We start from the raw sequence: 10,423 nt of genomic DNA on the forward strand, positions 1-10,423 counted from the left end.
GAGGCAAGAGCTCAAGAATGTTTTAAATCCAAATCTCTCTTAAGAATTAGTTAGAAGCATATAGAGAACAAAGTTTATTAGTGGTTACTAGGCGTAGGTGAGAGGGAGGGGAAAAAGGGTGTTCACTGTTAGGGAACACTGAGCCTCGGTTAAGGGTGATGAAAAAATTTGGAAATGGATAATAGTGATGGTTGAAGAGCATGATAAGCATAATTATCGTCATTGAATTGTACATGTGAAGAATATTGAAATGGGAAATGCTTCGTTACATATATATTTGTTGTTGTTAGTTGTCATCCAGCCAATTCCGACCTACGGTGACCCCATGTGAGCAGAGTAGAACTGCTCCAGAGGGTTTTCATGACTGTGACTTTCAGAAGTAGATACCAGCCATATTTTCTGAGGCACCTCTGGGTGGTTTTGAACTGACAATCTTTCGGCTGGTAGTAGAGTACGTCAGTTGTTTGCACCCAGAGACTCCTACATATATATTTACCACAATTTAAAAAAGAAAAAAAATAGTGAGTAGAAAGTGGCTGCACTACTCGAAAATGAATACAGTGTTCATAGGCAAAAATAAATGGGTTTTCTATATACTAGTGCCAAACTATTAGAAAATTAAAGTAGGCTCTCAGGAAACAGAAGCCCCTATTGTCTTTGCTGAGCCCTGACTTTCAGACCCTGTATCCACCCACTTCTTTGGCCCTCCTGATTTTGTTCTTTACTAGAGTTCTTTCTATACTGTGTGGTCCTGGGCAGGTGATATGGAGTAGAGGTTATGAACCTGGGTCCTAGTGTCTAGGACCTGTGTGCCATCAGCCATTGACTTCATCCTCTGAGCCTCAGTTGGCCCATATGTAAAATGGGGAAAATAATGATAATAGTTGCCTTGTCTATGACCTTACATGCATGATCTCCATCCTCTTATCAAAAGGTGAAGTATAGCCCAGAGAGCTAAAATAACTTGCCCAAGGTCACACAGCCAATAAATGGCAGCACTGGGATTTGAAAGCATGACATCTGGCTTCTGGTTTACAGTCTTAACCCTGCTCAAGCTCAGAGCTTGAAAAATAGCAATGATAATCATAATCATTATTCCCTTTTCCAACCCCTCCAGAGTCTGCCTGAGTCCTTGGAGCTGAGCTCTCCCCGGTTCCCTGAGTCTGACTGGGGGCGGCCCCCTGGGGGTGACAGAGAGCTTGCCAGTCCCTCCTCGGGTAAGCATCCTGTCTCATGTGGGGGTCTCTCGGCCTTTCCCTTCCTCACCAAGTTCTGCTCTACCCTCCAGGTGTCGGGTCTCCAAGGGTCTCCCGGGCTTCTAGTCCTGAGGGTCACCGCCCCTCTTCCCCACAGCTGGGAACCAAGGTAAGGGCCTCGGTACAGGGCCTCCTTGTAACCCTTTGATCTGACCACCTTGGAACACTCATGGAGAATCAGGGGCAGTTTCGAGGCCACATCACCAGTTCTAGTTGCCGTGGAGTCAACTCTGACTCCTGGCCACCCCATGTGTGTCAGAGTAGGATTGTGCCCCATACGGTTTTCAGGGGCTGGTTTTTCAGAAGTAGACCACCAGGCCTTTCTGACAAGGCACCTCTGGGTGGACTTGAACCACCAATCTTTGTTAGCAGTTGATAGCGTTAACCATTTGCACTAACCAGGGACTCCTCTAGAAAGGTAATACAGTGCATACACTGTGTGTTACATAAAACCTCCAACAGCATGCAGCTCCTTTTATCAAAGAAATTTGATTACATTTCTTCAATGAAATGTATGAATATGCATACTCAATGGGATAAAGACTATAAATAGCATCACAATTTAAATAGTTTATTTGTATAGCAACCAAAATAAAAAACCAAACTGTTGCTGTCGAGGTGATTCCAACTCACAGAGACCCTAAAGGACAGAGTAGAACTGCCCCTTATGGTTTCCAAGGAGTGGCTGGTGGATTGGAACTGATGATCTTTTGGCTAGCAGCCAAGCTCTTAACCACTATGCCACCAGGGCTCCATTGATATCACAATGAACTAGTAAATGAACTAGTCAGAGTGAGATAAAAATATATTATAAATATCAGACATTTTTTTATTTCTTTGGAAAAAGGTTTTGTAAGTTGTCACATCACACGTTTAAGTACAGACAAAGCCAAACAGGACATCTGGTGGCCTGAGGATTTGGGGTTCTGAACTGAGGGAAAAAAACACTTGGCGATCTGCTTCTGCAAAGATTATAGCCTCGGGAACCCTATGGGGCAGTTGAACTCTGTCCTATAAGGAAGTGATGGAATAGCAATTAAGATGTTTCAACAAACGGGTATAGCGCTGGAAGTGCTTACTCGTCTATGTCAAGAAATTTGGAAGGCAGCTACCTGGCCAGCCAACTGGAAGAAATCCATGTTTATGCCTATTCCCAAGAAAGGTGATCCAACCAAATGTGGAAATTATTGAGCAATATCATTAATATCACACCTAAGTAAACTTTGCTGAAGACCATTCAAAAGTGGCTGCCAGAAATTCAAGCCGGATTCAGAAGAAGACGTGGAACCAGGGATATCACTGCTGATGTGAAATGGATCCTGGCTGAAAGCAGAGAATACCAGAAAGATGTTTACCTGTGTTTTATTGACTATGCAAAGGCATTTGACTGTGTGGATTATAATAAATTATGGGTAACATTGTGAAGAATGGGAATTCCAGAAGACTTAATTGTGCTCATAAGGAACCTGTAGATGGATCAAGGGGCAGTCATTCAAACAGAACAAGGGGATACTGAATGGTTTAGTCAGGAAAGGTGTGCATCAGGGTTGTATCCTTTCACCATACCTATTCAATCTGTATATTGAATATATAATCCAAAAAGCCGGACTGTATGAAGAACGGTGTATCAAGATTGGAGGAAGACTCATTAATAACCTGCAATATGCAGATGACACAACCATGCTTGCTGAAAGTGAAGAGGACTTGAAGAACTTACCGATAAAGATCAAAGACCACAGCCTTCAGTATGGATTACACCTCAACATAAAAAAAACAAAAATCCTCACAATGTACCAGTAAGCAACATCATGATAAACGGAGAATAGATTGAAGTTGTCAAGATTTCATTTCACGTGGATCCACAATTAACACCCTTGGAAACAGCAGTCAAGAAATCAACAGGAGAGTAGTGGGATGCAGACCTCAAATTCCTTTAAAAAAAAAAGGCCAGACTTTATGGTCTGAGACTAGAAGGATCTTGGAGGTCATGATCCCCAGACCTTCTATTAGCCCAAGACAGGAACCATTCCCAAAGCCAACTCTTCAGACAGGGATTAGACTGGACTATGGGAAAGAAAATGATACTAGTGAGGAGTGAGTTTCTTGGATCAAGTAGACACATGAGACTATGTGGACAGCTTCTGTCTGGTTGGGAGATGAGAGGGCGGGGGGTCAGAAGCTGGCGGAACAGATATGAAAATAGAGAGTGGAAAGGAGTGTACTGTCTCATTGGGGGAGAGCAACTAGGAGTATATAGCAAGGTGTATATAAATTTTTGTATGAGAGACTGACTTGATTTGTAAACTTTCACTTAAAGCACAATAAAAAAAAAATCAAACGACGCATTGCATTGGGTAAATCTGCTGCAAAGGCCTCTTTGAAGTGTTGAAAAGCGAAGATGTTACCTTGAAGACTAAGGTGTACCTGACCCAAGCCATGGTGTTTTCATTCACCTCATATTGCTTGTGAAAACTGGATGATGGATAGGAAAGACTGAAGAATTGATGCCTTTGAATTGTGGTGTTGGTGAAGAATATTGACTGTACCATGGACCACCAAAAGAACAAACAAATCTGTCTTGGAGGAAGTACAACCAGAATGCTCTTTAGAAGCAAGGATGGTGAGACTACATCTCACATACTTAGGACATGCTATCAGGAAAGATTACTCCCTGGAGAAGGACATCATGCTTGGTAAAGTAGGGGGTCTTCGAAGAAGAGGAAGACTCTCAACAAGATGGATTGACACAGTGGCTGCAACAATGGACTCCAGCATAACAATGTTGTGAGGATGGCACAGGACTGGGCAGTGTTTCATTCTGTTGTACACAGAGTTGCTGTGAGTTGGAACTGACTTTATGGTGCCTGTCACTATGAGCAGGAATCGAACTTGAAAGCACAGGACAACAATCTTTATGAGAACAGATTACCAGCTCTTTTCTCCCATTATGCAGCTGGTGGTTTTGAACTGCTGATCTTTTTGTTAGCAGCCCAGTGCTTAATCATCGTACTACCAGGGCTTCTTGAAAGAAACAAAAACAAAAAAATCCATTGCCATTGAGCTGATTTCAACTCATAGTGACCCTATAGGATAGAGGAGAACTGTCCCATAGGGTTTCCAAGGAGCATCTGGTGGATGCAAACTGCCAACTTTTTGGTTAGCAGCCAAACTCTTAACCAGAACACCACCAGGGAGGGCTCCTTGAGCTGAGGTGTATGAACCGACTTGAGTAGGAACAGGTGCCCTCTGGCGGGCAGGCTGGGAGCGTGTCAAGCCGTCAGTGACGGCTGAGTTGGAGTTGGACATGAGAAAGGGCCAGGAGTGATTCCTTGGGATGAGACAGGTGGCCTTCATAGAGTTTCTTGTAATGTCACCTACCCCTTAACAAAGGGTCTTGGCTAGGCAGTCTCTTTAATTGATTAAATGGCTGGAATTCTTGGTCACCGATAAATACACTCTGCTGAAGGTCAGCAATTAACAGATTATGTATTTCACCATTCTGCCCGTAGGGAGTTCTTGGCCTATGTCCCCAATGTCGTCAACATCATAATTGTAATTCTCCCGCATTTCTCAATTTCACACCATGTCAGCAATTCCTTTATGACCGCAGGAATGTGCAACAGGTGAATTATTGTGAGTGTTCAACGTTTCTTCCATAGAAGCTTCCACTTGTATCTGATCCTCTTTGGGCATATATAACAAGGTTCAATATCATCCTTTCCTCATTGCTGGTGTTGTTGTTTGCAGTTGAGTCAATTCCAACCCATAGCAACCCTATATGACAGAGTAGAACTGCCCCACAGGGTTTCCAAGCCTGAAGACTTTACTAGCAGATTTACAGGTCTTTCCCCTGAGGAGCCACTGGGTGAGTTCGAACCACCAACCTTTTGGGTAGCAGCTCAGCGCTTGATTGTTACACCACTATGGCTCCTTCTCCTCATCAGCGGTAGGAAATCTGGTTGCTGGAGGATGTTGGGAGGAGGTTTAGTTTTTTCTGCAGGTTCATTTGCAAACATCACTGGAGCCCTAAGTGTATACCTGTGTTTGTTGATAATGATTTATTGACATAATTTTGAATATGCAGTTGTAAATACGGTATCTGTAAGAAATCTTAAGTTTTGGGCTTCCCAATATCTACAGGGAGAATACAGTTAAAAAAAGGGTGGTGAAAAACAAAAAACCAAACCTGTTGCTGTCAAGTTGTTTCCAACTCATAGTAACCCTACAGGACAGAGTAGAACTGCCCCATAGAGTTTCCAAGGAGCTCTTAGTGGATTCAAACTGCTGACCTTCTGGTTAGCCGCTGTAGTTCTTAACCACTATGTCACCAGGGTGTCCAGAAAGGATGGTAGTGGTTATTTTTCTCATTATGGCTGGTAAAATACCATGGTTATAGGCTGTACTATACAGCTGCTGATTGGAGGCAGTGGTGGTTCCCTGGTAGACTTCTTGCCTTTCATGTGGGAGACTCAGGTCCCTATACTGGTATGACCTCAGCTTAGTGACTGATTACATACTTTAGACTGCATTATGGCAGGTCATCTGCTCTGCACAAGGCCAACTGATTAATCACATTAATCATGACGAGTGTTTGGTCAAATGACTGGGAACTATATCCTAGCCACGTTGACACGTAAAATTAACCAACACATCATATGTCTCAGATAAGGATAAGTCATGTAATGGACTCAGAGCACCGAAGAAGCCTTTGAAAAGATAGTTCAGTTGAGTCTGGATGAACTGGAAAAAAAAGGTTTGGCCATGTAGAAAACAGTGTTCCAAGCACAGGGAACAGACTATGCAAAGACACAGAGGTGATGAATAAACAGGCCACCACCCTGTATGGAAAACAAAAAGCTGATTTTCTTACTTGCTTAAGCAAGGTAGATACAGTTCCCCTGAGCAAAGCAGAGAGTTGGTCTCATATAGTGTGGAGTTCAGAAAATGCTGGACTTTCAGAGGCAGGTATGCTTAGGAATTGGTTGTCCTTAAGCTGTGGGAAAGGATCCCTGGTGACACAATGGTTAAGCATTCAGCTGCTAACTGAAAGGTTAGGGATTCCAACCCACCCAGCGGCTCTGTGGGAGAAAGACCTGGCAATCCACTCCCATAAAGATTACAGCTGAGAAACCCTGTGGGGCAGTTCTGCTCAGTCGAATGGAGTCGCTGTGAGCTGAAACCCACTGATGTCAGGCAACAATAACAAGCTCTGGAAGCTGTGTGTCTGCTGCTGGTTGGTTCATTTTCAGAAGCGCTCAGGTCACTGGGGTCACTGGTTGGTTGGCTCTCAGAAGCCTGGTTAGGGAACCAGTTGTAATTGCTCCAATAACCCTATTTAAAATAATTTCTGGTGGCTCTTTGTTATCATGGATACAGAACATTCCATCTTCCCCTAGGACCACGGGAACTTTTTTATTCTCAGCGTGCTTGATGGGCAAAGGATTGGCAGGGAAGCTATGAATTACAATTATTTTGGGAGTAAAACCCAGTGCCATCAAGTCGATTCCGACTCATAGCGACCGTTTATTTTTTGGGAATAGCTCCTTCTTTATTCCAGCCACGTGGTTCCGCTAGCTGTCAGTGTCGCCTGTGGTCATGTGACTCAGAATTGCCCCAATTGGAGTGAAGCATCCTCTTTCCTGCAGTGATTGGTCCCAAGGTTCCGGGATGAGCTGCAGATCTCGGCTGTCCTCTGGGGGTTTTCTATTACGAGACAGTAGTTAGTTTTCTTTGGTTTTGAGGCAAAGAGAGGCAGTGACAGCTAGAGAGAGCGTATGATGTCATGTCTAAGCTCGAGAGAACGTATGATGTCATGTCTAAGCTCCCCCCCAACCTATCCTCTTGATAATTTTGTTAGCCAACAAATCGCATCCCTTCTTTTCTGTTGTTGCTGCTAGTTTAGAGTTTTGTTTGTTTGTTTGTTTTGTTTTTCTGGCACAAGCAACCCAGAGTCCTGATGCTAGAAGGCGAGGAGGCTTGATATGGCCAGGGAAGTGCGAGTGTTTGGCTGGGCTTCCGTTTACGCAGAGCAGGGACAGTTACCGTTTTGCCTGTAGGAAGATCCCTCTGGGGTCCTGTAGGGAACAAGACTGGAGGTCCAGGGGTTCGGAAAAAGAAATTGGTAGCCCAAGGCTGGAGTCTCTGTGTGTTTCTCGTCTTCCCAGGCCCCCCTGCCCCGGCCCCGGATGAGTGCCCAGGAGCAGTTGGAGCGCATGCGCAGACACCAGGAGGGTGGACGGTCCCTCCCTCACTCCACCACTCCCAGGCTTCTTACTCTGGGGAGGACACTGTCCCCAGCCAGACGCCAGCCTGACCTAGAGCAACGGGTGAGGAGAACAGATGGGGAGAGTGGGGAGATGGCATGGTTCTGGGTCCTCTGCTTCTAGCCTGATCCTCAGTTTCCCTCTTTGTAAAACGGGGATGCTTTCTACCACCTCCTTACCCATAATTTAGTTTCCAGATTCACCCCAACTTTTACCTGTGCTAGTTTGCTTCCCAGCCCACCTGGTGGTGGGTGGAGCAGCGGCAGAGACAACACTGCCACCTCACCAGCGCTTTCTCTTCAGGTTTGGGCCATGGGTCTGGATTCCAAGACCAGTTCTTCTCAGCTGCTATGTGTTGTCAAAGGCAAAATAGTAAAAAATATAAGGAAATTGATTGTTCTCAGTCTGTGGCCATTGGGAGAGCACCCCAGAACCCAGTATCAGAGTGGTTTTCCCACTCTGGTGGTTCTATCTCAGACTTTTATGAAAAGTAGAGTTCACACCTTTCATGTGGGAGAGGAAGGTTCGATTCCCAGTCAATGCACCTTATGTGCAGTGGAGGTTTACATGTTGCTATGATGCTGAATAAGTTTCAGCAGAGCTTCCAGACTAACACAGACTAGGGAGAAAGGCCTGGCAATTTATTTCTGAAAAATAAGCCAAAGAAAACCCTATGAATCATAACAGTCTGATTCTGTGAGTCCGAGCTGGCTAAATGGCAGCTCACAACAACAGACAAATTATAGGTGGAGGGCTTTACAGTTGAGATTGTGCAATCTGGGAGAGTCTCCGACAGTCAACTGAACAGGAAATGTTTAGCTCTGTGTCTAGCTAGTTTCAGGGTGACAAACAGTTTGGCTCATCATTTATGAAACAAAGGACGGAAATTTGGAGGGTACGTGTCTGGGCTCAGAGTAGGTAATTCAGAGTCTTATCTAAGTCACAGGAGGCAGGGCACTCTTTGCAGCAAATCATTGCCTGGAACACAAAAAAGTGGAGGGATTTTTTAATCTTCACTCTTCCGGAAGCACAGGCGTCAGGTAAAGGTTAACATTGTCAGTGCCTTTCGGCTATTTTATCTCCTCTCTGAGCCCCTTCTCTTTACCCTCCAAATGAGGACATGGGGCTTCCAAGTGAAGAATCCTAATGCCCCGATTCCTTCCCAGCCTGCCGTAGACTCCTTGGGACACTCGGGAGCCCCGAAATGGCTCAGAAGCTCCGGGTCCTGGAGTAGGTGAGGAACTGGAGGGCAGGGCAAGGGAGCAGGGAAATTAATTTGCCAAAGGGGAGGGAAGCAACATTATTACTAAAAGCACCCAACTACAGAACTACACATTGCAGAATTTTAGAGACGAATGAGTTCCTGGGATGCGTGAACCAAAATCAGAAAGCCCTAGACCCGCAGTGAGAACTGCAGTTTCCATTACATCTTGGTGGCTGTCAAACCCTGCCCCTCCTTCTAGGAAATCTGGTAGATGTATGCTAGTCTGGACTACAAATCCTATAATGCATGTGGGCTCATGCGGGAAGCGCCATGTTTAGTTTTTTCAGAGACACGTGTTTGGGACTACGACTCCCAGAAGGACTCGCGCCGCACTGCGGTCCTCACTATACTGGCTAATTGCACATACTCTCCCCACCCCCGCCGTCCCCCCAACTTTCCTTCGGTCTAGCCCGAGGAACACCAGGCCTTACTTGCCGACATCCGACGGTCACCGGGAGAGGGTCCTCAGCCTCTCCCAGGCCCTGGCCACTGAGGCGTCGCAGTGGCACAGAATGATGACAGGTGAGGGTTTGGGGGCCTTGCACTTCTGGGTTTTGGGGAAGTTGGAGGCCTGGAAGCCTAGGTCCTGGTGAGCAGGGGCTTGGAGGCCGCCAGGAATCATTTGTTTTGGTGAGGGAAGGGCGGGGCAGGACTTGGGACTTCTAGGTCCCAGACAAAACGGGAGTGGGGTCCGGGGATCCAGGCTCTGGGGGGAATGGGGATCTGAGGGAGGAGGGCTGCGGGCTGCGAGCCTGGACTCCAGGGGCTGAGGGAGGAGGGGCTGAGGGGCCGGACTCCTGGGTCTGAGAGGAAATGCCTGGGGATCTAGACTCTTCGATCGAGAAGTTTGCCATTCTCATGCCTCATTCATCCTCTCCAGGTGGAAATTTGGACGCCCGGGGAGATCCTCTTTCCCCTGCGCCTCCGCCTCCGTCAGACCCCACACCCCGGGTTACCTTTCCCCCAAGATCTCCTCCCGTGGCTAATTCCCGCACCGCGATGCCCTCAAGCCCGGGTAGTGGGCGTAGCGTGGGCCCCGCCCCTTGGGAGTCCACGTGGCAGTCTGGTATTGCCCCTCCCGCCCTGACCTCGGCCGAGGGGGCGTGGCCTCTGAGAGTCACTCTGCTGCAGTCCAGCTTCTGACCCAAACGTCTGTCAATCGAAGCGCGGGGTGTGGCCTGGAGATACCGCCCAGAGATCTAGAGCCAATCAAGGCTCCTGGGGGTGTGGCCTGAGTCCCACCGGTAGCTAGGAGAGCGTGGTTTCCGCAGCCAAAAACTTGTTTTCCCGACGCTGTCCAAGTTTGAATTAAACTTTAAACTTTTAGTGAATAGCCCTTTTTTTTTGGTCTGTTTGGAATTGTGACACTGAGGCTTCTGAAGGAGCAGAGCGGGAGTCCTGGATTGCTAGGTTCCAAGGGAGGAAGGGACTGACGGCTCCCACTGCAGGGTGTGAGGAACCAGAGAGAACGGGACTTTTAGATCGGAGGAGGGAAGGAGCCGGGGTCAGAGGAGGAGGGGGCTGGGAGCCGGACTCCTAGGTCTGGGGGAGGAGGGGGCCAAGGTCTCGGACTCCTGGGTCTGAGGGAGGAGGGGGCCTGGACTCTTGATGTGAAGGTGGAGGGGGCTGGGTGCCGGACT

General features: G+C 47.0%; 1 protein-coding gene across 5 annotated transcripts in view; it reads left to right on the forward strand.

Moving 5' to 3' along the window:
- Positions 1 to 10,423, forward strand: part of PLEKHA4 (pleckstrin homology domain containing A4) — a 35,565-nt gene that overhangs the window by 24,837 nt on the left and 305 nt on the right. For 3 of the 5 annotated variants that reach the window (XM_010586521.3, XM_023543264.2, XM_010586522.3), the window contains exons 15-20: positions 1,118 to 1,217; positions 1,289 to 1,365; positions 7,421 to 7,582; positions 8,686 to 8,753; positions 9,193 to 9,305; positions 9,664 to 10,114. In XM_010586521.3, the coding sequence (XP_010584823.2) occupies positions 1,118 to 1,217; positions 1,289 to 1,365; positions 7,421 to 7,582; positions 8,686 to 8,753; positions 9,193 to 9,305; positions 9,664 to 9,926 (783 nt within the window). In that variant the 3' untranslated portion in view covers positions 9,927 to 10,114. Of the gene's footprint in view, positions 1 to 1,117; positions 1,218 to 1,288; positions 1,366 to 7,420; positions 7,583 to 8,685; positions 8,754 to 9,192; positions 9,306 to 9,663; positions 10,115 to 10,423 lie in introns of those variants that run through there. The other 2 variants (XM_064294007.1, XM_064294008.1) reach the window with 1 other exon arrangement.

The sequence above is a fragment of the Loxodonta africana genome, chromosome 11 (genome assembly GCF_030014295.1).
Source record: "Loxodonta africana isolate mLoxAfr1 chromosome 11, mLoxAfr1.hap2, whole genome shotgun sequence".
NCBI lineage: Eukaryota > Metazoa > Chordata > Mammalia > Proboscidea > Elephantidae > Loxodonta > Loxodonta africana.